This window comes from Eretmochelys imbricata, chromosome 2 (genome assembly GCF_965152235.1).
Source record: "Eretmochelys imbricata isolate rEreImb1 chromosome 2, rEreImb1.hap1, whole genome shotgun sequence".
NCBI lineage: Eukaryota > Metazoa > Chordata > Testudines > Cheloniidae > Eretmochelys > Eretmochelys imbricata.
Genome location: NC_135573.1, coordinates 137609224 through 137636680, shown reverse-complemented (window position 1 = coordinate 137636680; position 27457 = coordinate 137609224). Strand labels below are relative to the sequence as shown.

General features: G+C 43.2%; 1 protein-coding gene across 1 annotated transcript in view; it reads left to right on the top strand.

Moving 5' to 3' along the window:
• Positions 1–27457, top strand: part of TRIO (trio Rho guanine nucleotide exchange factor) — a 189357-nt gene that overhangs the window by 27345 nt on the left and 134555 nt on the right. Inside the window, exons 6-15 of the mRNA XM_077810790.1 lie at positions 554–673; positions 3868–4059; positions 4969–5118; positions 6914–7028; positions 16057–16172; positions 21838–21960; positions 23341–23535; positions 23665–23780; positions 24540–24606; positions 25370–25479. Of these exons, the coding sequence (XP_077666916.1) occupies positions 554–673; positions 3868–4059; positions 4969–5118; positions 6914–7028; positions 16057–16172; positions 21838–21960; positions 23341–23535; positions 23665–23780; positions 24540–24606; positions 25370–25479 (1304 nt within the window). The remainder of the gene's footprint in view (positions 1–553; positions 674–3867; positions 4060–4968; positions 5119–6913; positions 7029–16056; positions 16173–21837; positions 21961–23340; positions 23536–23664; positions 23781–24539; positions 24607–25369; positions 25480–27457) is intronic.

The window sequence follows — 27457 nt, the reverse complement described above, 5'->3', positions numbered from 1 at the left end:
TAGGATTCTATTCTTGTGAGTGTCAGACAGTGGGGTTCACACATGGCGGGACTGCAGAAGTACTTACCCAGGAGCATTCAAAAGTCAGAAGGGAGAGAGTAGCCCAAAACATGCATTAACATTAGTACCATAGATTGCCTCAATATGATGTTCTTACTGCTTCATTCCCCACTAAAAGGCTTAATGGATGACTTAAAGGTAGCTCAAGTCTGAGTTTGACAACCAAGAATTAAAAAAAAAAAAAATACAGTAGTCATTATCTTAGCGTTTGTATGTGCATATAGTCATAAACGTACAGTTACTAAGCCTTATGCTCACAGTTCAAATTCTTGATCTGAAACAAAATTAACGTTAGCTGTTATAAATCAGTTCTGTAACTTCACCTAGTGTTGTTTTCCAGGCACTGTCAAGGGCATTATGTTGTGGAACAAGTCTTGTTTCCTTAAGTAGTGTTAATTGCAAATAACTTACTTCTGTGTAGTAATAGAAATGGAGCCTTTCTTGCTGATCAGAGGAGGACTTCTAAATTGTGCTGGCTTGTGTTCTGTTTCAGGTGCTGGGCTGGATCCGAAATGGGGAGTCCATGTTAAATGCGGGGCTTATCACGGCTAGCTCCCTCCAGGAGGCAGAACAGCTGCAAAGAGAACATGAGCAGTTCCAGCATGCTATAGAGGTATAAAAAGTGTGGTGTTCATGCCATTCTCCAATAAGATGGGTGCTTACGATATAGTTCATGGCAATCATTATAAAGCAACATGAGGAATAGATTAAATCCGTATGTACCTTCTAGGTAGATCTCTCACCCACCTGGGCAACAACGAAAAGGTTAATAACATGAGTGTGTACATTTGGGGTGAATAGATGGAGGGAGGTGAGGACAGTTTCTAGGAAAGGGAGTTTTGGGTAGCAGGGATTCTGACAGTCGTGATTCTGTTCTATGTCAGTGCAGTGCTTTTAATAAGTCAAGGGCAGTGGAAGTTCACTTTATATAAATATTTAAATTGTGTATTTACAAAATGGCTGAGACAGATTTAATCAAACAAAAGACTATTGCAAACACAGCGTTTTAGAATAGGATGCTGTGGGTTTTTAGGTTTTAAGACTAAGCTAATATAATAGATGACAGATTGGTTACAAATGGGGAATATACACAAATTGCATCATTATAGATAAGATAAAAGTTTTCCTAACATGGTCTCATAACTTCAGTGTACTGTATGTGTAAATTACTAGGTTTTATTAATACTTTAATTTGATCTTTACAAGGTCTTGCTAACTGAGCTTTCATTATTAGTATGTTAGTGTTAATCCTGTCTACCCTTTCAGTATAAAACTGGACAAAAAATTAAAGCCAAATTTTTTGGCATGTGGGGAGAGGTAGTGTGTAGATATTTGTTCGGTATTTTATTGTTGCTGAACACTAAAAAGTCTCTGGTGGTTGATTAGCTTTTTTGTTTTCAGAAGAACTCTATTTTACAATAAATGCCTTCTGTTTTGCTGCCTTTTTGTGGAGTTTTCTGTTTCCCATCTCTGTTTACAGTTTGTAGTGTGTGTGTGTCCTCACTCTTGAAAGCTTTGGTATAGGGTATAACACTCCTGAGCTATGAGTATTTATCCTTGTAGGTATAAATGATGATGATTTTTAATTTGAATATTTTCTGGATCATAGTGCACTTGGATATAATCAAACTTCTTGTACGTAGGGCTTCCAGATTACAAACAGGTGTATGTTTTTACTGGGGGACCAAATGTTCAGTATTATCATTAACAAATAATCAATTAGTTGGCTCATTTCACATCCCCCTGGATACTTGTTCTATCCATTTTCACTCCACATAAGTGTGAAATGGATTGCAAGAAAGTTTGTATGAAGAAAATAATTCTGATATCCAATAATCAAGCTGTGATGCTTTGGGTTTCACCCAGACCAGTAAGAGGTTGTCGCTGCCTGCCCTGTAACCTTTGTGCTATGTAACTTTGCCTCAGAGCCCTGAAACCAGCAGCCAGCTCACTACACAATGGCCTCAACCTGGCTCCAGCCCTTGCAGGGTGACACCAACAGCCCTTCCAGATCCAAGTTGCCCCTGCAGCGTCCAGTCCCTCTTGCTGAACCCTCACAGAAGATACCAAGTTTGCTACATCCAAAAAGACAACACACAACAGCCTGGTAGTTGGCTGAAGACCCACACTTAAGATACTTTTCTAATAAAACAAGAATATGTTTATTATCAAGAAACCTAGTGAAAGAAGAATTAAGTAATTACAAGTAAGAGTGAAAGAGAGCCAGGAGAGGTTACAAATAAAACAAACCGAATGCTCTTTCTTGTGACTAAAAGTTAATTCCAGCCAGTTACAATCATGGCCTAAACAATTTCCTTACCCACATCAACTTTCATAGGCTCAAAGGGTACTGTACCTGATCGTCCCATTAGAGATGGACGCACAAATGAAAAGGCTTTTTGCATCCCCTTTTGTATTTCCAAAACTCACTGTTTTGTCCCCAGACTCAGGATGCAGCCTGGTGTTCAGACTTGTGCTGTTCTTCCCATCTCCCTCTTTCCTTCTGATTCGTATGTAAAAGGAACTTCTGTTGTGTTGATTCCACAATGCTTAATTTACGTTGGAGATATGTGGAAGGCTGCCTTCCCCCCTGTCTAGGAGAATACCTGTTTCTCCCTTTGTTTAGTCACAGATTTTAAAGTAGGGGCGGACAAACTTTTTGACCTGAGGGCCACATCGGGGTTGCGAAACTGTATAGAGGACCGGGTAGGCAAGGCTGTGCCTCCCCAAACAGCCTGGCCCCTGCCCCCTCCCACTTCCTGCCCCCCTCAGAACCCATGACCCATCCAACTGCCCCCCTCCCCCCCCGATCCTTGTCCCCTGACTGCTCCCCTCCTGGGAACCAACCGCCCCCTGGGCCCCCCCCCGGGGACCCCACCTATCCAAGCCCCCGACCCCTATCCACGCCCCTGCCAGGCCCCCTGGGACTCCCACACCTATCCAACCCCCCCCCCCCCGGTTCCCAGTCCCCTGACCACCCCCAAGAACCTCCACTCCCTGTCCCCTGCCCCTTATCCAACTCCCCGCCCCCTTACCATGCCGCTCAGAGCAGCAGGAGTTCGCAGCCACGCTGCCCGGTAGGAACGGCGGACCAGAGCACTGGCGGTGCTCCGATCTGAGGCTGTGGGGAAGGGGGAGACAGCAGGGGAGGTGCCGGGGGCTAGCGCCCCCACCCGGGAGATCAAGGGCCAGGCAGGACGGTCCTGTGGGCCGTAGTTTTGCTCACCTCTGCTTTAAAGCATAATATGAGTGAACATTCCTAATTCCTCATACATTGTTAGTACATACATTTCACAATGATAGTAATCACCAGTGTGTCACCAGCTTTCATAAGAGACCTTACTCAATATACTTCTATAGTACAGTAGTATTGTAGCCAATCAATTGATTCAAATGCTTATTCTTTGAGGTTCAGTCCCCGTTCTCCCCCTGGGGTATTTGGACCCAGAACACTCCACCTTTCCCCTCCCAATCCAAAGAGAGAACAAACCTGGAAGCCATAATTATAATCTGGTTATGTACTGTAACTCGGCGAGCATTGTATGGCTTGCATAATCTGTTGCTATGCAGTTGATGTTCTTGTAGACTGATAGACACTGTCAATTGATAATAAATCTCTGTTGAATTTACTTCATATTTGTTTGCCTAGAAAAAGTTATGCTGCAAACCTACTGCTAGCCCTTTATTTCCTTTGTCTGATATATGTGTGTAGAAAATAGCATTGCAAATAAGAAAGTGAAACGTGGATTTAAAGCAAATGCATTTAAACATTATGCAATTAAATATTTTATTTCAACTTCTTATCAGAAAACGCATCAAAGTGCACTGCAGGTGCAGCAGAAAGCAGAGGCGATGCTGCAGGCTAATCATTATGATATGGATATGATCAGGGACTGCGCTGAGAAAGTTGCTTCTCATTGGCAACAGCTGATGCTCAAGATGGAGGACCGTCTCAAACTTGTGAATGCTTCCGTAGCCTTCTATAAAACATCAGAGCAGGTATAGGAACTCCTGAAGACCCATGCCTTGCAGAATAGTAAAGGGATTTGTGATGTTTTATCATAAAAATTACCTTTGGCTCAAGTGGCAGAGTTAATTAGCTTTAGAGCTCAAGTTTATAAAACTGATATTAGCAGAAATGTTGGTATTTTAAAATTTTTATTTAGAACTTTCCATGCTGTTTTGGAAACGCTGACGGTATTATATTAACTGAGGCCTAGAAAAATGAAACTGACCCTAACCAAATTGCAGTACAGTCAGTGAAGTTTTATTTTCTATACTGAGCAGAAAGCAAAAACCACACATTATAATTGATAAAACAAAGTGTGTTTGTAAAATGCTTGGTTACAAATTATTCACATGTTATTAATAACATTTATGTAAGATTTCCTCTAAAATGTTGCTCTGGTATTAGATTTTTTTCTTTAGTGGTAAGTCAGCTACATCTTAAATCCCCATCTGCCCTTCTTGACCTTTTTTTCTTTTCCCCCATGTTTCAAATCAGGATTACGTAATTGAGTAATTTGGATTTTCAGTTTCTGGAAAGGGCCTTGCCCAGGGAAAGTGTCATATGTGCAGATGTACTGTCATGTAAGAAATCACTTCTGATCATAGCTTGATTAAAATCCTATCATAAATAACTATGTGTTACCACCTATATCATACTTTTCATCTTCAAAGTGTTTCATGAGTTTTAATCCACATCACATCCTGGGCAGAGGCTGATGGCAGTTTCCCTATTTTAGAGAGGCGGAATGGAAAACAGATAAATTGAAGACACAATCAGCATCTATGTCAGAGCTGGGATTAGATGTCTAGGGTTCTTGGTTTCAAGTCTCCTGGATCAAACTGCTTCACAGTGTTGTTCAACTGAAATACTAGAGATATTTGTCTCCTCTTGGCTGGTAGGTTTGCAGTGTGCTGGAGAGTCTGGAGCAGGAATATAAGCGGGAAGAAGACTGGTGTGGGGGAGCAGACAAACTGGGTCCCAACTCTGAAACAGATCACGTGACCCCTATGATAAGCAAGCACCTTGAACAAAAAGAAGCGTTCCTGAAGGTAAAGATGATGTTGGTTACATGTTGGGAAGTAAGCAGTTACATCCTCACATATCTTGAATAGACCAGAAAAACCCAGTGACAGGTGTATGGCTTCGTGAGCTCCTGAATGGTGATTACACAGGGAATGGCATATGACTGTTTCTCGTGGTGATTAGAACATTGCCAAGAACATAAAATGTATGCCCGTTTATATAAATAAGTTTCCAATTCAACTTCAGCAGATAGCTTGGAGAATCAGGCATCCCACTGTGATAGATGTGCAGCTGGGACTCACTTTTTTCAGCAGCCTCCACTTCCCAGAACACTTGAGAGACACTTCTTTAAAAGAAGCAACAGCTGCTCAGCACAGTGGCTCCCCATGACTCAAAGCAGCTCCCAGCAGAACTAGAGCTGCAGTGGGGAAACCTGATTCTGTGCTCCTTTTTCTATGGTATTTTATAATTGCTCTTAAAAAACCAAAATAATATTCTACACTACAGTAAAGCTCCAAAACACTATAGTGCCACCATGTCTTTGAGTATTCCTGTTACAATTCTCCTACCCTTAAAATAAAGGTAGTGGTTCAGATTTTGTAACCAAATGATAAATAAAAAATCACTTAGGAAGAGGAGAGCCAGTTTGGAAGGGGAAAGGGTAGAGAAGGCGAGTGGGGAGAGAATACCAGGAGAGGGAGACAAAGGACGGCCGGGAGGTGGGGTGTGTGTGTGAAGGCTGCTGTTTTCCAGAGAAATACAATCTTAAAATATAGTACAAGAAATTCAACACAACAGCAATCTGAAGAAAAGATAAGGCAGTAGTATTGGGCCACTTGTATTCAATTTTTGCTGATAAGCAAGGTGACTTAGCAATGGTAATACGTCAGTGGCACTTGGAAAATAATTGTGATAGCCTCTGCCTGTGGGATGTGTGACTGCATGGAAAATACTATATGGTCAGTAAGTATACAGAATGTCCTTCCTGTGGTGTTGTATTAGAGTAGTTTGAAAGTCTCTTAATGTTAGATACTGAGCTGCAAACACCACTGAAAACATGAATTTTCGTATAACTGTAGGGGCAGTGTCAAATGGATCTCTCACTTGCAAATGTCTGAACTTTTGGGCTGTTCTGAGAATATGATCTGATGAATTACTGTCTCAGTGATCTTTGTCATTGATCATATCTGTTCTGTCTTCACCTAACCTTTTAAAGTAGTAGTTTGATGTTCCACTTCATTACAAACAAAGGACACCAGGCCTATATATAGTATTTGGTATATATTCAGAAGTTGAGGTTAGGAAGGCAGCTATGCTGGTTCTTGGCAATGCAGTTAAATTCTGGTTGTTGTGTTGCTCTTTGGTTTGAATGCTTTTAAGACCTTTAAAGGGCATGTCTTCTTTCAGTACTTTTGGTTTCATTTCAGCAGAGCAACTATTTTTTCAGTTTAAACTAGTGGTGAATCTTTTACAATATCCAGGTGATTACTGAAAGTTGTGCGCTTGGTTTACATAATAATGACAAATAAGTTAAAACAATCTACTCTGTGTACCTTGAGCCGCACTTAAAAGTATGGAGAAGATGATCACTTTTAAGTAACTTCAGGTATAAATTACATATAATGCTATTTAGTGTGCAGTGCCAGATAACCTAGCCCTGGATGAACTGCTATTTGCCTGGAAAATAGTGATCTTTTTAACTGTTTGTCTGCTCTGTATTGAATAGGACATAGTAAGCAGAAAAAGGAGTGTGTATATCCATGTGTCTGTTAATGCCCCTTCAAACACAGCAATTTCAAATGCTACTGAATCTTCTCATAGGCTTGTACGCTGGCTCGGAGAAATGCTGATGTCTTCCTGAAATACCTGCACAGGAATAGTGTAAACATGCCAGGGATGGTAACTCACATCAAAGCTCCTGAACAACAAGTCAAAAGTAAGTGTTCTGTTAGGAATTTGGCCTTCTTGCGCTGCAACAAATCTGAGAAAATGAGGGTGAGCCCCTGCCAGGGCGGATACAGTATTTCAGATTTATCAGAAAATAAGTGATCTTATAAATAAATAATTAAATAATAAATATAAATAATAAATATAAATAAATATAAATAATAAACCCTGGTGAAGGTTTAAAATAGCTGGTAACCACTCATCTTCATTTTTCAGTTTTAAGAAAGGGAAGAGTCTTGCACCCAAATAAAGCTTGATTGTTATCAATTTGTATATTTCAAAGTTAATGTCATGTTTAATTTACAAATGGAGACTTAAATGCATTGCTCTTCATACAGAAGTGTCAAGAATTCCACAGCCAATAAATCTATATAAGCACATTTGGTATTCTGGGCTATGCAAAATGCAATGGGAATTCTGTGTTAGGAGAACACAAAACTTGAAAATGGCCTACTGAATCTCTGGAGTAGTTTAAAGGTACTTGATTGAACATAGGATAACTGGGAGGCCCAGGTAGTAGGGTAAAATGGTTCTATTAAAGCTACAAATGTGTGTGCATCTGTGGTGGTGGAGAAAAGGAGATGGATCTTGAGATTGGATTTGAAAATTGTCAGTATTCATTTAGGCAGAGCAAGACTTTAAGGTAGTATTGGTCCACTCGGGTGAGGAATGCGAGAGATGTTAGTGCCCACAGTGAAACAGTGGATGGAGAGAGAACAAAGATCAGTGGTATTACACCAACAGAACTTAAGCTCAGAAAATAAATGAAATAGGAGAAATGGAGATGGAATGGGATAGAACTCAGAGAAGGTTTTGAACAATAAGGATCTTTCTTCAATAGATTTCTGAGTGATGATTGCTTGTTTGCCAGTTGTCGTTCCCCCAACCACACTTTAACTATGGCTAAACGTTTGGGTCATAAAGTAGACAGGTAGAGTGTGTGTAAGTATTGCAGAAGGAAAGATTGTCCCCTCGTTGCACTGCAGGTTGAAGAACTTTCTGCAGTTGCTTCTTCACACAGTCTGGTTATGCTGAAATTGAAAGCTAAGCCATGTTGAATTGTGTTTGTGGATGTCAGCAGCTATCTGAGGTGGTTCTGGCTATGGGGGAAACGAATTGTGGGTGTCAGACAAATATATGATTTGAAATGGAAGACTGAAGAGGGTTCACAAGGGATGGAGTCACACCACTGAATATGAGAAGGGATAAAAACATGAATTAGTTTATGAAGAGGTTAAGACCCACTCAGAAATATATTGCTTACATAAGGGTTTTTTCTTACAACTTCATGGATTTTTTTTAAGTAAGAATTTGAAATAGTGTAGTGTAGCAACAAAGACTTTTAATCTGATTGTTATTGGTACATTCACAGTAGGTGTGCAATCAACTCACCTACTGTAAACCAGAAAGATTTGAGTGAGGAAAGGGGAGAAATACCAACCTGTATCCTCCAGGGTATTACTGTACCTGTACTGTACTTTTCATGGTCTCCTACATCAGTGGCTTTCAGTCTTTCCAGACTACTGTACCCCTTTCAGGAGTCTGATTTGTCTTGCATATCCCCAAGTTTTACCTCTCTTAAAAACTACTTGCTTACAGAATCAGAGGTAAAAATACAAAAGCATCACAGCACACTATTATTGAAAAATTGCTTACTTTCTCATTTTTACCATATAATTATAAAATGAATCAATTGGAATATAAATATTGTACTTACATTTCAGTACATAGTATTCAGAACAGAATAAAGAAGTACTGTCTGTATGAAATTTTAGTTTGTACTGACTTCAGTAGTGTTTTTTATGTAGCCTGTTGTACAACTAGGCAAATATCTAGATGAGCTGATGTACCCCCAGGGGTATGCGTACACCTGACCGAGGACCACTGTTGAACATAGTAATTGGCATGCTCAGTTCAGACATACAAGTCACAGATGACAATAACCTAAATATAGGAAAAACTAAATCTACAATAACTTACATGTAGGCAATATACACCTTTCATCTTAGTAAATTCTTCATCTGTTTCATAAAACAGCGTAATGGTGTTGAAAAGATGTATTGAGGCGTACTGAGGTTTTTTTCTTTGTAGGACTCAGTACTGCCGTGGTAGCTGAACAGATAAATCATAGAACCATAGGGAATGTAGGTGTGGAAGGTACCTGCAGAGGTAATCTAGTCATTGTAGGATAGTTTTTCTTTTTCTAAGTGTATTTAAGAAAAACAAAAGGAAGGAGTATGATAAAGGACGGTAATAAAACCATAAATACATTTCTTGTCAAATGCAAGCTGCAGTACATTTCAGAGTCGTTTCATTCCCTCTCGTTCATAGAAGAATCTGACAGCTTGAAATGCTGTCTGCTCTGCAAGCCTGTGCTCTGTAAATAGAGATTAAAACTTTTAGCATACATTTAACATAGGAAAAACTGAACAAATACACACCTATAATTCACATTTTAAAAGGCTTTTCCAAGAACACACTGGATGCGTATTTCATAAAACCAGTCAAGTCTAGTACTGAAGGCTTAAAAGTATGTTACTCACCCCCGCCCCCCCACCCCACACACACACCCACTTAATGAAGGAGGTGGCTGGGTGATCCTCTGTCTAAGATCCATTACTTTTGCTCCTGTCTCAGGAAGGCTTTACGAGGTGCAGTTTGTGGTACCTGCAATACAAATCAAAAAAGTTTAGGAAACATGCTGTTATCCTAACCACCCCTGGAAGATGAGTTATGAGAGGCCACTGTTAATGGGGCAGGGGTATAATTCAGGAGATGAAAATATGCAAAGCTGCTTGTCAGCAGCTGAATTCAACACACTACTGTTATATAACTTCATGCTGTGCTATACAGTATCTTTTTCTGGCTCTTGGCATCCAAAGGAACTAATAGCATAAATCATTGCAAAAGCACAGCCAAATGTCTCTCACTGGCACACCATCTGTACAATGTTCTGATAGCATGGACTCTGTTCCAGTTAGCTAAGTAGATCTTACATGCTGTGTATAACAATTGACTCCAGTTACGTCAGTCTCAAGATGTCCATTTTTGTGTAGTGTCCAGTCTGAAATGTTGTAATACATTGAGATTTCCCCAGAAATCTGGGAAACGTTTCTCTAGGATGAGCGTTTGAGAGGTGGTGGTAGGCGGATAGACTGTCAAAGTAGATGGGAAAATGCGATCAAAGTAAACCTGTCAGAAAAGTGGAATGGGAGCTCAGTAGATGAGGGGAATGGAGGTACAATTATGGCTGGTACTCCCTTCTTACCAAATTAGGAGATCATAATATTAATGGGCCGAGTTGCTGTCCTGTTGGCCATGTACTGTGCATTGACCCTGAGTTAGTATTAACATTCCCTGTAAGCTGTGCACAGCTATCCTGTATCTACCATGCAGGGAGCCCAGCCAATGTAGCAACACAGACTGCTTCCCAACACAATTTGCTGCTTTGCTGTTACTGAGCATGCTTAGTAACATCTTGTGAAGCTTCTGCCCTTATTTTGCCCTCACATGGCATAACAATTTGCCCCTTGCTAGTAACAGAGGCTAAAAGGGTGGTGGTGGGGGAAATTGGAGGGAGTGATGGGCTGAATTTGTTCAGGGAGCAAACTGTGTGTGCATGGGGCTCAAACAGATGGAGGGAGGGGAAGCAGAGAGAGGGGGAGAGTCAGGGATGGGAGGTAGGAGCCAGGTTTAAGAAAGGGAAATGGGCGCTGCCAGACAGTGGCGTGGGGGTGGGACAAGACAGGGAAGAGCAGAGAGGATAAAAGTTACTGTAAACCGGGTGAGCTCTCTACAGGGTTTGCAGAAACAGGATATACGTGGCAGAAGCTTCCCCCTGCCCCCAGCACGACAGCACATCTCAGCACCCGCTTCTCATGGCCAGCAGGGAAGGGGTGAGAGATGGGTTGGGGAGACAGGTTCAAAGAAGGGGATGGTAGGGGGGCTCCCTTCAGGGCTGAGGTTCCTGCCCATGACATAGAAGTTACCAAAATACCCAGAGTAACAATTATGGTAGCCAATTTTCAAATATCAGTAATAGGACATTTTTTGTTTCTTTCTTTCTTTGAATTATCAGAATCCACGAGTCTAAAAGTAAAGCCATGCCCTCGCCATCTGTTTTTACAAGTTTGAAGTTCCTTATATTGAGAAGCATCGAATGATGCTACAAGTAAAATTGGATGAACATGACAAAAGTCTGTTTGTGAGTACTCTTACGCAGAGTACCAAGAAATGCCAAATGTGCTCATTTTAATTTTATCCATGTTCCTGAATTTAATAACTAAATGTAAGGATCCTGAACAAAATTGTTAGCAACACCACCTAACTTAATTATGGGTTTAATTGCTGCTAGAAGTGGAAGCAGGTCTCAAGCAGTCCAAGTAATTGTTCTTCTACTGGCAGGATACTGCACAATAATACCTGTCTTTAAAACTCCTTTGACACACGTGTACATGATACTCTAGTCTAGTACGGTCAATACTATGCATTTCTGAAGTCCTTACTTGAACATTTATGTAATCCATACTTTAAACAATCCTGAAATATTCATGTACACAATAGACCATAATCTCTCTAAAAAGCAATTGCAATCCATTGTGTTTACCCTGAGTTCTGTGTGGGATTTCTGACCCTGCCTCATTTGTTGCAGAGGTTGAGTGGTATGTAGGAAGCGAAGGCATGGTCTCAGGGCTAAGGCAGTTGAATGCTGCCCTGAAGAATTGGATTCTATCCCTACCTCTACCACAGACTTCATGTGTGGTGCTGGGCAAGTCACTTACGCCAAACTGTTCACAGGTGATCACTGTTTGGGCACCAGGAAAGTGAGGCACACGCAATATGAGACACCTGGGTCTAGATCTGTGAAGTGCTGAGTGCTTGAAAATGAAGTCTATTGGAGCAGTGCTTTAAATACATAATATGCTATAAAAATAAGCACTGTGAAAACCCTGTGTGTCTCAAGTCGGGCATACAAAATTAGTGAATGTTTATGCCAATTTTAGCTTTAATCTCTCTCATCCTCAATTCCGTAGTTGTAAAATGGGAATAGTGCTACCTAATCTCATAGGATTCTTGTGAAGCTACGTTGATGTTTGTGAAGCACTGTTATACTATTGTGAGAGCACTGCAAACATCCAGGACAAAATCAATAATTTTGTATTCTGTGTAGGGTTTAGATGGTGTGCATTACGTGAAGCCTGGGCGACACATTGAACCAGGAGGTTAAAAAAATATATTGAATAACTTCTAATCCACTGAATGAAGCAGTAGTCCCATAGAAAAAAATAGTATATGATTATGTTATGATGTCCTGTCCCTTTAAACATTTGAGCACTCCCCAACTCTGCAGTGCAGAACCTCACTTTCATGTTGTTTTCACTTTTGCTGCAAGAACAATAGAACTACCATCGCAACAGACAGCTGAGTTTCTATCAGCTCCCTCTGTGTCTGTGTCTTTTTCTGCTGGATCCAAATATAACACATGCAATTAAAGATAGTATTATAATGCATTCGCACAAAGGGGTGCAAATTTAAATTGCATAAGCAATCTTAATTCCGGCATTTCCGAACTTTGTCTACTTGACTATTACGGTTGCAGTGTTATTTTAATGTGCTTCTTTTTGGGGAGGGTGTTTAATGGCTTATATGGCTTTGAATCTATGATCTAGATCAGAGGTGGGCAAACTACAGCCTGTGGGCCACATCCAGCCCACGGGACCATCCAGCCCAGCCTTTGAGCTCCTGGCCCGGGAGGTTCGCCTCCTGCCCCTCCCCCTCCCACACAGCCATGCCTCCGTGCGGGCAGTGGGGCTGTGATCTCCTGCCGCTCTGAGCGGCATGGTAAGGGGGCGGCGCGTGCAGCGGTGGGGGGGTTGGGTCGCAGGGGGCGGTTGGGTGGGTGGGGCGGAGGTTTTGGGGCAGTCAGGGGTCAGGGAACACGGGGGGTTGGATAGAGCGTGGGAGTCCCGGGGTGGCCTGTCGGGGCAGGGGTGTGGATAGGTCGGGGCAGTCAGGGTACAGGGAGAGTGGGGGGGGGGGTTGGATAGGGGGTGAGATCCCTGGGGATGGGGGGCGGGTTGGGGCAGAAGGGGTCCCCAGGAGGGGGCAGTCAGGGGACGGGAAGTGGATGGGGCTGAATAGGGGGTGGGGGCCAGGCTGTTTGGGGGGCACAGCCTTCCCTATCTGGCCTTCCATACAGTTTTGTTCCCCGATGTGGCCTTCGGGCCAAAAAGTTTGCCCATCCCTGATCTAGATATTTTCTGTATACTGTCATTTATTTTACATAATTCAAATTTAATCATATGTAAAATAGGTCTCCAATGTTCTGGCTCATCTGTGTAGTCCTCCCTCAGAGATTGCTTTGTGGGCTGGCATGAACAACTATGAAAATGAGCGTTTCTGCTTTGATTCCTCTGAATTTTGCTGCTTGCCTGTCACTGTCTGCTTTGTCGATTAAGCTGTATCGAGGGAAGCTGCTCAGTGTGCATGAGTTTAATTCCCTCACTGTGTGCACCTCCACTACTGAACTTGGCCTACTCATTTGAAGTAACAGCAGAGTCAGTCATAGGGTTGATACAGGCAAGACACTAAGGGAAATGTTACCTTGATGAGGATGGATGACAAGTATGAGCATAATGTGAACAGAAGTGATACCCACTAAGAATTTGGAGTACAAATGGGCAAGAGGAGAAATAAAATAGAGGAAAGAAGGATTGCACAATGGGAGATAAAGTTGTGAGGCAGTCGAAAATGTTACTTTCTAGTCACAAAAACCGAGGAGTGGAATAGGTAACTGAAAAAATGGGATTATAAACTATTTATGGTTCAGGGACAAGCTATGCTTGTGAGCTCTCTCCCAGTCTTGTTGGGGATACTATTTCCAGGTGAGAGGCTTAGACTCATAGACTTTAAGGTCAGAAGGGACCATCATGGTCATCTAGTCTGACCTGTACATTGCAGGCCACAGAACCTCATTCACCTGCTCCTGTAATAGACCAGTGACTCAGCCAGGGGTTAGGGAAGTCCTCAAATCATGGTTAAGAGACTCCAGGTGACAGAGAATCCACCATTTACACTAGTTTTAACCTGCAAGTGACCTATACCCCATGCTGCACAGGAAGGCGTAAAACCCTCAGGGTCTCTGTCCATTTGACCTGGGGGAAAATTCCTTCCCTACCTCAAATATGCTGATCAGTTAGACCCTGCGCATCTGGGCAAGACCCATCAGCCAGACACCTGGGAAAGAATTTTCTGGAGTGACTCAGAACCCTCCCCATCTAGTGTCCCATCACCAGCCATTGGAAATTTTTGCTGCTGGCAGTCACAGATCAGCTACATGCCATTGTAGGCATTCTCGTCATACCATCTCCTCCATAAACTTATCTAGCTGAGTCTTGAAGCCAGTTAGGCTTTTTGCTCCCCTTGAAGCCTGTTGCAGAACTTCACTCCTCTAATGGTTAGAAACCTAATTTCAAGCCTAAACTTGCTGATGGCAAATTTCTATCCATTCGTTCTTGTGTCAACATTGGCGCTTAACTCACATAATTACTCCCCTTCCTGGTATTTATCCCTCTGGTGTATTTATACAGAGCAATCATATCTCCCCTCAGCCTTCTTTTGGTTAGGCTAAACAAACCAAGCTCTTTGAGTCTCCTCTCATAAGGCTTCTATGTGCACTTCTCCAAGAGTAGAAGTATGCAGTTCATCCCACTTTAGACTGGGTCATTAGGTTACAAACTCCTGTTTCACAAGCCACATTCGTTTGAGCCAGCCTAAATGGGTTTGGGTCTGGCTGTGCAGTCCTTTCTGGAAGTTTGTGACCAGAATGAACTGCAGTGACTCAGGACAGCTTAATCAAAAATTATGATTTATTTGTTTATGGAAACTAACAGTAGAATTAAAATAGCGTTAAAACAAATGTCTATATGCATCTCTTCTGCCTTAAACCTCAGTCTTCACTTGCATCTTTAAGTAGGCACTAGCTCATCCCAGATCTCTCTCCTTCCCCTCCCCCTGCCCCCACCCAAGTTGGAGGACCAGTTTGCATCTCATCAGACTCCCTCTCTCTCTCCACCAGCGTCTCGCCCCCTCTATCCTGTGGCTTTTATCAGAACCCACCTCTGTTTTAGTGTCCATCCAGAATTTCCCCCTTTCTCGGCCACAGTTGAGTGACAGTAAAGTGCATCCAGTCCTTGTCATTGACATAAAAGGAAAAATGGTGGTTAACCAAACTGAGGGGATGAAAGGTCAAATTAACAGTGGCAGGTGGGTTGGGATTCCTGAGGGCCTGCTGTTTGTGGGATTCTCTGATGTGTGAAAGGAGAGAGATGGCATAATAAACAGCAGAACTGCTTTTACATGTGTCTTCATTTCCAAGTAATAAATTCATTTGCTTGAAACCAAATGGACTGGGGACTATTTGAATCGGTGCATGATTTGTTTGACTGACAGTATTCTTGTTGACTTTTGAAGGGATGTTAATTATAGTAATTTTATTTCTGAGTTTTGTAGTGGATTTCTCTGCATGCGTGGGGTTTCAGGTGAGTTAAGATATCACAAGAATAAATCTGTTAACGTATTTATTCCTGGGCTGTATGTTCACCCATGTTTATTTCATGACACCAGATACCTTATAGAACTCTAGAAATTTCAGTTGGGAAATGATTATTGATTATGTTCAGCCTGAATGCTTAAATACATCTTGTCTACTTGTCCCCATTCTCTTTTTCCTCACCAGCCTGGTGCAGAACTGTCCCCTACATTATATCAAGTGCTCTCTCTAGTCTCAAAAGCCTATTGTTTCAATACCACTTTTTGATGAAACCACCAGTCTTTATTTTAACTAAATCAGTGTCCCTGTTTATAAAACAATTTTTTTTTTAAATTTGTAAAGGAAACTTTTTTTGTGTAGTTCTTAATACAACACAATATTTATTTGCAGAGCTTTTAGCCTCACAGCTTCCCTTCATTACAAAATAAAGGACCATAACCTTCAGTTAATTTGTCTGTCCCTGCAGATATCTTAAATGAACTCTTCCAGAGGGAGAACCGCGTGCTGCATTACTGGACAATGAGAAAAAGGCGCCTTGACCAGTGTCAGCAGTATGTGGTCTTTGAAAGAAGTGCCAAACAGGTCAGGATTTTATCTAAGAACATTTTCCATTCCATGCAACTCAAATTCCATGCAGATCAAGGTGTGGCTTATCGCCTGACTTTGAGAGAGTAGGTTGCTCCCATTGACTATGCTACTCGGAACTTCTGAAAGGCAGACTATTAAGAATCAAGGTTTAAAAACCTTACTCCACTCCTCCCTCTAATTAGAACACTAGAAATAATTTAAAAAAAAATGTAGGCAGCCACCTATAACCAATCTATCACTGTCATATTGTACTACAAACAGGTGGTTGTTTTACCCCACTGTTGAGTTGTTGTTTTTTTGCCAGGCTGTGTTGAATAAATTGTTAAATATTTTAGTAAATTCTACCAATGCAAAATAATATGAATAAGGAAATACCTGAAAGGCTGAGTCATAACAATATTACCTTTAAAAACTGCGTTTCTTTTGAGTATCTTCAGAACTGTTAAATAACATCATTGTAAGTGAAAGATCAGGGAAGAAAAATCTTCACTATTGTGTGCATTTAATAACACTTTGTATACACTCGGTTTCACTGTTTGTCCTGCTTACTGGGTTAACGTCATACATTTGTGTGGGTCTATTACACAATGGTGGAGAGAATATTTAAAAAGAGAAGTGATTTTTAAACCATAAAAATATCAGGGGAACTCCAAGGCAGAAGTAGTAATTGAAATGGCTTTTAACTTCTTGGAATTGACTAGATGACACAGAAAGTTCTGTCAAATACTCTGTTTTTTGGTCCACTTGGCTCAGTCACTACAGGCAGCATCATGCTGGCTGTCTCTTGTGTAGGTGGCTTTAGCAGATGTCTGGCCTCCTTGTGTCACTTGGCTCCTGGTGTACTTGCCCAGGAATATTCGAAATTCAGTTCAGGAGGTATTCTACCTCTGGCAGCTACCCCTTAGGTACTATATATCTGCATCCTAGCTACCCACTGTTTGGAATGACTGTGTAGGAGTCACTGTCATTGAGGCCAGAGAGGTAGAAATTAGAATAATTGCGTCTCGAGAAAATGACTTCCCAGTCTGGAGAGACCGAAAAGGCTGAATTTCAGAAATATGGTATGGGCAGAAGCACCCAAGCTTGGATACAGCCTGGATGTATGGTTCTTCTTTGAGTGCTTGCTCATGTCCATTCCAGATTTGGTGTGTGTGCTCGCCACATGCGCTGGTGTCGGAAGTTTTTCCCTCAGTAGGGGACTGGTTCTGGTGCCCTCTGGAGTGGCGCCCGCATGGTGAGGTATAAGTGGCACCACCAGCTCCCCACATCCTCAATTCCTTCTTGCCACCAGCGATGGTGCTGAAACATCGACCGCTTCAGCTAGCGTTGTTTCGTTCTCTGTTCTTGCAAACCTTTGAAAACCTGTAATATAGTTGTATATAGTTAGTAGTTTCTTAGTTACCCTTAGTAGTAGTTCTCAATTCTTTGTTAGTCCCGAACCGGACTCAGCTGGGGGACGGGGCATGCCCTGCGATAGCTGCAAACGGTCTATGCTCATCAGCTATCCACACATCAGGTACCTAAGGTGCTTAGGGAGGGACCCATAAGTGACAAGTGCTGTATCTGCAAGTTCTTTAAAGCTGGGACGAAGAAGGAGCAGGATATCTGTCTGAAAGCGTTCCTAATGGAGTCGGCCCTCACTCCGGCAGCGGTCCGACTCTGCCCCGAGCCCCGCAGCCTCTGTGCACAGTGTTTCGCTGGCGCCGCCTACGAACTGGCAATGATCCCCCTCCACGACTCTGGTCAAGAAGCTAAAAAAGATTGTGAAGGGAAGCTCTCCTACCTCCCATAAGGGAAAGGAGAGGGCTGGGGGCGAGCCACGACCCGTGCTGGGCAGTTCAACGCCTCCTTTGGGAAGTCAGGCCCCAGCTCAAGTTGAGCAGTGCAGCCCATCCCATACTTCTCCTGCAACTCCAGATAGCGGCGCAGGCTCTGGCCAACTTCAGGTGCCTTTGACGCCCAAAGCCCTTCAAGCAGCTCAGGAGATCCTGGTGCTCCTAGTGCCGTCCACATCGGCTCCAGCAGTACCCCGGTCTCAGGGGAAACCCGCGCTGGGACCTATGCAGGAGTCCCTGCTTCAGCAGCACTGTTCCGCCACTCAGAGCCGTCACACCTCAGGACTAGAGAGGCAGACTCAGCGGAGCTTTCTTTGGTCTCCTCACAGGGGGCACCGCTCAAGGGACTTGAGATGTACCTCGCCGGTAGATTGGCGCAGACCTTCTGAGGCATACACCATCCGGCAAAAACTCCCGGACCGGCCCCATCCGTCTCCAAGGGCCTGGTACTGATCATGGAACCGAGGATCAGAGATCACTGGACTGTCATCATCTGTCTCCTAGCAGTTGGTCACCCTACCTGGGAAGATCCTCTTGGCAAGCGGCCTGTATTAGCTCCCGGTCCTGGTACTGGTGGAGTAGCATGAGGCGTGTATCGCTGGGTCTCCGATGCAGATCCACTGAACACCGTCGGACCCTGAGATCCCAGCCAAGACGCCCGTCTCACTCGGACCGGTCAGCTTTGGGACACAGTGACCGGCACCAGTTGGACAAGAGCCAGCGCTCCACCCAATCCTGGTCGCCTGGTACCGACCGCTCCATTTATACCTCTGACATGGAGCTAGGTTCCCTGACTGCGGGACAATCCCTGGTACCTGCAGTTCTGCCTACATCATCAGCACCGAAACCTGTCCCACTGGCCCAGGTGCAGTAGCTGGCGCCATGGTACCTGTAGAACCCTTGGGGGTTCACCCAAACTTCCCAGGCTGTCTGGTCAGCATCGAGAGCTTCGGAGAAGCCAGTGGCCTCAGCATCCCATCCCCCTCCAGTGCTCGAGGCTTCAGGGGGTAGGACCCACAGGTCCAGGAGGATCCAGGGGAGCAAGCTGTTGGACCACCAATGTAAGTAGAGGACACTGTGGCACCAGCATCATCCTCATTGTTGCCAGAGGAGGCTATCACAGGGCCCCCTCACCCACTTCCTCAAGATGACGCCAAAGCTCACCAGGAACTTTTGAAAAGGGTTGCATCCAACCTGGGGCTTCAGGCAGAGGAACTGAAAGAGCCCTCGGACTCCCTGTTTGATGTCCTCTCCTCCTCGGCTCCTGTCAGGGTGGTCCTACCCCTTCATGAAGGGGTTTCCAAAATCACTAATGCCCTGTGGCAGACCCCCTCTTCCCTGGCCCCTATCTCCCAGAGGGCTGAAAGCAAGTACTTCGTGCCAACCAAGGGGCATGAGTACTTATACTCCCACCCAGCCCCAAGTCCCTTGTGGTGGAGGTGGTTAACCACAAAGAGAGGCAAGGACAATCCAGGGCCACACACCAAAATAAAGACTCGGAGAGGTAGGATCGCTTTGGGTTTAAGATTTATTCATCTTCCAGCCTTCAACTGAGAGTGGCCAACCACCAAGCCCACCTTGGCCGATGTGACTTTAATATGTGGCAAGCCATGGCCAAGTTCGAAGGGTGGCTCCCTGAGGCTTCCAAGAGGGAGTTCTGAGTGATCCTCGATGAGGCATGACCACGGCCAAGGCGGCCCTCCAGGCAGCGTCAGATGCCACTGCTGTTGCTGCCGGAACCATGGCTTCTGCTATCTCCATGCTGCGAGCCTCTTGGTCGTTCTGCTATCTCCATGCTGCGAGCCTCTTGGTTGTTCCCCTCTGGGTTGTCCACCGAGGCCCAGCAGTCAATGCAGGACTTGCCCTTTGACGGCCGAGCCCTATTTGCGGACCAAACAGACAACAAGTTGCGTGGCCTCAAGGACTCCCACACCACTCTGAAAACCCTGGGTCTTTACGTCCCAGCACCGGCACATAAGCCGTTCAAACCGCAGCACCCTCAGGGCCAGGGCAACTAGCCATGGCAGGACCAGCCCTACAAACGAGCCAAGGGCTACAAGTGCCATCTGAGCCACCCGCCTTCACCCTATGCTCAGTCGGGCTTGACCCGTACCAAGCAAGGGGCCAAACAGTCATTTTGAGGGTGCGCCTGAGTGCGACCTACAAGACTGTTCCCCAGATCCATCTGTCCCAGTGTTCTCCAACCGCCTTCCCCTTTTTCTCCCTGCTTGAACCACTATAACCTCGGACCTATGGGTCCTCAGCACAGTGGAGCAAGGTTATACCCTCCTGTTCCTTTCTAACCCCCCTTCCCACCTGCCTTCCCATCCCTCTTCAGGGACCCCTCTCACAAGAGTCTCCTCATGCAGGAGATAAAAGGGTTACTGCAGCTGGGTGCAGTGGAAGAAGTTCCTCTTGAGTACAGGAACAAGGGGTTCTATTAGTGGTACTTTTTAATCCCAAAGGCCCAGGGCCGTCTATGGCCCATCCTGGAGCTACGAGACCTCAACAAATACTTAAAGAAGCTAAAGTTCCGCATAATTTCCCTGGCCTGTATCATCCCATCCCTGGATCCGGGAGACTGGTATGTCACCCTTGACTGAAGGACGCATACTTCCACACACTGATCTTTCAAGGACACAGACACTTCCACCCTTGGCTCCATGTCCAACCTGTTCATAAAACTTTCATTTTTAGTTGCTAATACTTCAGCCAGGAGGGTGAGTTGGGAGCTCTCATGGCAGACCCTCCTCATACGGTTTTTCACAGGAAAAAGATATCCGTTCATTTCCATTCTAAGTTCCTCCCCAAAGTTATTTCTGAATTCCATGTCAACTGAAGTATCTACTTACCTTTCCTTTTTCCACAACCCCACTTTTCTACCTAACAGAAAAGACTTAATTCCCTTGATGTCGGACATGCCCTGGTGTTCTACCTTCAAAGGATCAAACCCGTCAGAAAATCACCAAGACTACTTCTTGCCATAGTAGAAAGATTGCAAGATCAAGCAATATCCTCTCAGAGAAATTCAGTTTGGGTTTTCAGGTGTATCGTCGAGTGTTACCGGTTAGCTTGCATGCCTCCTTCTGACACCAGCAGGACACGCTCCACAAGGGCACAAGCTGCCTCTACAGTATCCCTGTAGGACATTGCAGTACTAGATACGTGCAGACATTACGTGCTCGTTCAGGCCTCTGCTGCAGACGCAACAGTAGGAACTGCAGTACTGCAAGCATCTTTTCTGAGGGTTTCCTCTCACCCTTCCAATCTGAGCACTGCTTATCGGTCACCCAGATGTAGACTACACATAGGGACCAGCACTTGAAAAAGAAATGGAGATTATTTACCGGTAGCTGCAAATTCTTCAAAATGTGTGGTCCCTATCTGTATTCCACTACCCACCCTACATCCCCTCTGCTTTAGATCCTGTTCGATTTGTGGCAAAAAGAGGAATTGGAGAGGTGTGAACCCGCACTGCCTCTTATACCCCTGATTGGGAGTACAAGGAGATCTACCACACGTGTGCAGGTCAACTGATGCTGTCTGTTAGAATTTCCAGACTCAGGTGCATGGCGTGCATATGTGCCCATGTGTGGACTACAGATAAAGATCACACATCTTGAAGGACTGCCAATTACAGGTAGATAAACTCCATTTCATAGTTGTTTCAGGTGAAATGTAGAAGGGATAAAAATGAAATATAGGTCTGTCTAGTAATTTTATTATGCAAGTATTTTTATGTATCTTGAGTACTTAAATTGGTGTCTATTGGAAAAAGTATGCTACTTTCTTTTCTACTCTTCATTGTTTCTTGTTTTATTCAGGCTTTGGAATGGATCCATGACAATGGAGAGTTTTATTTATCCACGCATACTTCCACTGGTTCCAGTATCCATCACACTCAAGAGCTTTTAAAAGAACATGAAGAATTTCAGATCACTGCAAAGGTAAATAAAGAGCAACAGCAGGTGTATGGCCAGCTTCACCTTGCTGTATTGGCTCTCTTACCTGTTTCCACTTGACATGAAATGAAACACAAAATTGCTGGTGTTACCCTACGTTGACAAGACTGTGGTGACCTCGCTTAAAAATGGAGAAAGATAACTTCCTTTCGAGTCCTCAGCTTGGTTGGTTTTCAGATCAATCTGGAACTCAACTGGAACACAACTCTTAAATCTTATTTTATGTTAGCAAAAAGCAGTAAGGCTTATTATGTTCCAGTTTGTGTGCTTCAAAATACTGAACACTTTACTAATGAGAAGATAGCACAAGATGAAAGATTCAATCATTCAGGTATGGCTCTTACCTAGAACAACATATTGTACTGCAATGTTTCTAGGCAGTGGCAGGCTTACTTCTCTGTACACTGTGGCCACATGGGACCCAGCATCACAGGTGCAAACCTAACATTCCAGGCACAGGACATTTTGTTCATTATTAATTGTTGAACTCTGGCACAAGTAACTGCAGCAGGGATTAGTTTCCCTAATTTCCCTCTCCTGCTCCCCATTTAAAAAGCTGTACTTTGTCTACACCTCTTGGCTCTCTGTCCTGTGTGGAAAAATCATGGAGCCTCAAGCTGGTAAAGAGTGGTGATCAAAGAAAGATAGCTGGAAATGCAGGATGTCATGGAGGAAGGAAGGAGAGAGTGGTCACATTATATATGGAAGGACTAAGCATGCCTCTGCACACCAAACCCACTGTCCCCTCAAAGACTTGGTCCAGCCCTCTTAATGTTAAACTTCTGTCATGCAATGCTGCCTCTGTTATTTTCAGTGGCAGACAGCGGGTAGTGTGCGCATTTTAAAGTACCATTTTAGTGCAACTTCCCTACACATTTGCAGCCATTTGCCAGGAGGATGCGTTGTCCTTAAGTATGAGCATAAGTCTTTGCAGGCTTAGGGCCAGTGTTTGTATTGTGGTAGTACCTAAAGACCTTAATAGGGATCAGAGACCCTTGGTGCCAGGAGCTATAGAAACACCTGAGAAGACATGGTCCTTGCCCTAAAAGCTTACCTTGCAGAACTGATATTCTCTATTTCCAGTCAAGAGAATTTCCAAAGGTTTAAAGCATGAGGTTTTTTGCTGCTGTTGAAATAATAAAGAAGCAGGCAGCACTTGCTGATCTTCTTTTCCTTGGGAAAAATTATGGTATTTAAAAACACTTGGGTGGGTTAGAAGGGAGATGATGGAAGGTAACACTTATTCAGTTACCTTCCATCAGCCCTCCACTTGTTTTTAATAATTAATTATACAAAACGAGCCCTCACATTATAGGTACTTGGCAGTAACTTTACTTGGCAGTATTTTCCTGTTGTTTTTCACAGCAAACCAAAGAGAGGGTGAAGCTGTTGATACAGCTGGCTGATGGCTTTTGTGAAAAAGGGCATGCCCATGCAGCAGAGATTAAAAAATGTGTCACAGCAGTGGACAAGAGGTACAGAGACTTCTCTCTGCGCATGGAGAAATATAGGACCTCTTTAGAAAAAGCCCTGGGGATTTCTTCTGATTCAAATAAATCGGTGAGTGAAATTTCTGCATGTTTTAATAGGCGAATAAGCAAATGCTTTAACATAGCTCCTTGTAGCTGATTGGCCATTGTTTTTCCCTGTCTCCTCCCTTAACCATTTTCCCTTTTCTCCTTAATACAGAGCAAAAGCCTGCAGCTGGATATAATCCCAGCTAGTGTTCCTGGATCAGAGGTGAAACTGCGAGATGCTGCTCATGAGCTTAATGAAGAAAAGCGAAAATCTGCCCGCAGGAAAGAGTAATGCAGTCTTTACAGATATAAATATATAAATTACTGTTAGTGAAGCAACTGTCATTTTTTTACTTCAAGATTTAGCAAAACGTTTTAAATAGGAATGTAGCAAAGGAGAGCTCTGTACTACCCAGAGTGTACCTTCCATAGCCTTGCACAGACTTATTCATTGCCTTATTCCAATTTTGGTTCTTCACTATCTGGGTTTAGGAAGTGTTCAAAACCAAGCTTAAAATAAGGATCATTTTAAAAAAAGAAGAAGAAGAAGAAGAATTGGTAGAAATCCAGAAAAATTCACGAAAAATAAGTGGGCAAGGAGGGAAATAGTAGCAGTGAGGCTAAAGTATTTGCAAAATACGACGGTTAAAATAATATTAAATAAGTAACACAACTCCATAAAAGGTCGAGATTTTTCCTGCTCATGAATAGTAGCAGCTATTGCTCTTTTTTTTTTAATCAGTTGAATAGTAGCCCCATGCTTCTAACGGATCCTCTTCTCTCTCTCTGTGTTAATGGTCTTAAAAATCCTTGCTGCATCATCCCTCCATTTTTTTTTTTCCAATGTAAACTTTGCTAGTGTTGGAAGCCCCTCCCCCAACAAAAAGTCCTTCTGATGCTAATTAATCTCTTATATGCTTTTCTTGTAATATTGGAAATAGAGTAAGTTCATTGCAATGGAGAGAGCATATTCTGGTTAATGGAAAAGCATTATCCTGTGCTCTAGCAGGCTGCGATTTGATCTTTCATTCTTTTGTCATTTTTAAGGTTCATTATGGCTGAGCTAATTCAGACAGAAAAGGCTTATGTAAGAGACCTCCGCGAATGTATGGATGTAAGTGTATATTTTATGGGACAAGGTTTCATTATGTATATCATTTTGCTTCTGCATTTCTTTAGCAACCAAGTGTTGTTAGTTTATCATCACAGGGCCAAATTCTGTGCTAATTTTTGCCTCCTGCTAACTTGCTGGTGTCAACATAATTGCACCAGGTGTCAGCCAATGGAGAATTTATCCCATGTGCTTTATTTTTGCTCATTTTTATTTACAATACTTTATTGCTCTTTGCTCAATAGAAAACATTTTAATGGCCTCAAAACTGACTATCCACTTCTGTTGGGTTTTTGGTCAGTTTGTTTTGTTAGTAGCAGAGATGAGCCTTTGTTAATTCTTTCATTGTGTTTATCACTTGTTTCAGGACTGGCTGACTCTCTTTGAATAGAAATTCAGAGAGGTTCCATGGAAAAGTGCCCAGTAATTGTTAAACTCGAGCAAGTAATGCTCAGCAGTAGCTATTACACAAAATGAAAACTTCTGGAATCCAAACATGACCTTGGTATAATACCCTGAAGCACTGTTTGTTGTCAGGAATATTGCATATTTGAAAAGATTAAGTCTCAAGGAGCATATTTGATTGTCACTTTCAGGCCTTGACTTTTTTTAAGCTGCACAGTGTGTAAAGCTCCATACCCCAAAATCAATTATAAGTTGTACTTTCCTGTACTTCTCCCTTTGAAAAGGTTTACTTACAAATGTCAGAAACTGCTACTGTTTGGAAACTTGATTGCTTTTCATGTGCCTTTTTCCTTCTGGTCAGACGTATCTGTGGGAAATGACCAGTGGCGTTGAGGAGATCCCACCTGGTATTGTAAACAAAGAACACATTATCTTTGGAAACATGCAGGAAATCTATGAGTTCCATAATAAGTGAGTAACTTAGCTTCCATGCCTAGGTTTACTAGTAAAGATTAAGTGATCACTTCAGGTATTTCCCAGTCAGAATATTGTGTATATTGTGGCAAGATGGCCAATGTTTATATGGTGGGTCCTGAGCTTTTCTTGGAGAGAGGCTAAGATGTCACCCCTTGCCCCTGCTCTTGGGTGCCAAGGGCCCCGCAACTAGCCCGGGAAGGTGGTAGAGGAGGGAAGCAGGGGAGGGGTCTGGGTTTGCTCTTCACTCTGAGTCCCAGCCCCTCTCAACCTCTGCTGGTTTCTTACCCTCGTCCCCCTTAGATGGGGTTACCCTCGGTCCTTAGATGCTGCGGGGAAGGGAGTCTCCCTGTACTGCTGGGGCAGGGTCTCCCTTACTTCAGTGTTCAGATCTTCCAAAACTCAACACATCTCCAAGCTCCAGTCCTCTCTCCTTCCTCTTCCTCCTCCTCTGACTGCCTGAAGCAGCGAGTTTTATTTGGTTCCTGACAGGGTTTAATTGACCACAGGTGCTCCAATTAACCAGTAGCAACCCTCCCTAGTCTACAGGGAACTACGCCTTAATTAGCCTAGGGCTTATATATTTCCCCTCAACCATTCTACCATTGCTCCCTGGCCCTCCTGTACCACAATATAAATGAATAAAGGACGTTTTGCCACAGCAGTAGCTAAAGTGTCTCCCCCATTGTTGAATTACTTGCTTCCATTATAGCATTTTTCAGTAAATAGCTATATAATTCCATTTAAAATGACCTTCTCTGTCCCAGATATGTCTACTAATCTTGAATTTTTTAAGAAGCAATTTGAACGCTTAAGTAAAGTTCTAGACTGGTTGATTGCCTTGAAGAGATGGACACCACTGATTCTACTTAGCACTGGCAGTGGTTGTGTCAGGTTCATCATGTTCACCTGCCAGTGGGCTCATTTCTGACTTTTAGAAACCACTGCTAGTGGGAGGGGGTAGTTCAGTCTCTTTTTCTGTTGTTCCTTGGCCCTACTGTGAAAATTGTCAAAAAGGATTGCATTAGCACTGGTTACAAGGAGTTTGATATGGACACTTGTTCAGTATACCTTTTTTTTAACTCTTAATGATTCAGAAGCATTATGTTTAGCTAGCCTTAGTCATATTTTCCTGTTGTTTGTTACGTGCACTTACTGCATCTCGTGTTAAGTTCGACTGAAATCTTTTTGAGTGACAGACCATGTAAGCCTGTGTGTTTGTCTGTTGCCTGGCTTATCACCATCCAGACCCTGATGGGTGTTTTTACATGCTGTTGTAATAGAAATAATAATAATAATAATGTCTAGCAGAGCTACCATTTTGTATATTATCTGAGGGATTCACAACAGCTATATTCTCTAATGATCCACGAGGTACAATAGCAGTGTGCACTATGCCGTATCAGTAGTGAAAAATCTCAGACTTAATAAAATTCATACCAGGAGCTTAGATCAATAACAAATTACTTTAGCTGTGAAAGGGATAGGCTTGCAAAGAAAGCCACTTGTTGATTACTTTGTATGCACCTGTTGCTGCCCTTAAATAACTTCATAAATAATCTATTATGGATGTAGATAATGGAGGTTTTTTTCCCTTCATTGATTGGCTTTTGGGGGGAGGGGGGGGAAGGCTTTTATTGCTGGGGCTGGCCTCCATCTCTTTTTCTATTTTTTACTGACATTTTAAAAATTAAACCATTCGTGGGGCTTAGGTGAGAGGACACCAATTAGCCCCTTTCTGAAGGGAACAGCAACAGTTACTACAGTGAGTAGATAATACAGCAGTAAAAGAAAAGTCAATACAACAGTATTTATCACCAACTATTTAAAATCTGTGTTGTTTGGGATGTGGTATTTATAGGGTCCTGGCACCCCAGATTCTCATCCATTCATAGTATCTTGATCCAGTTGTCAGACCATGCTGTTGGTATGAAGATCCTCTAACAATATATCTGCTTAAACTCTAAATAAATGT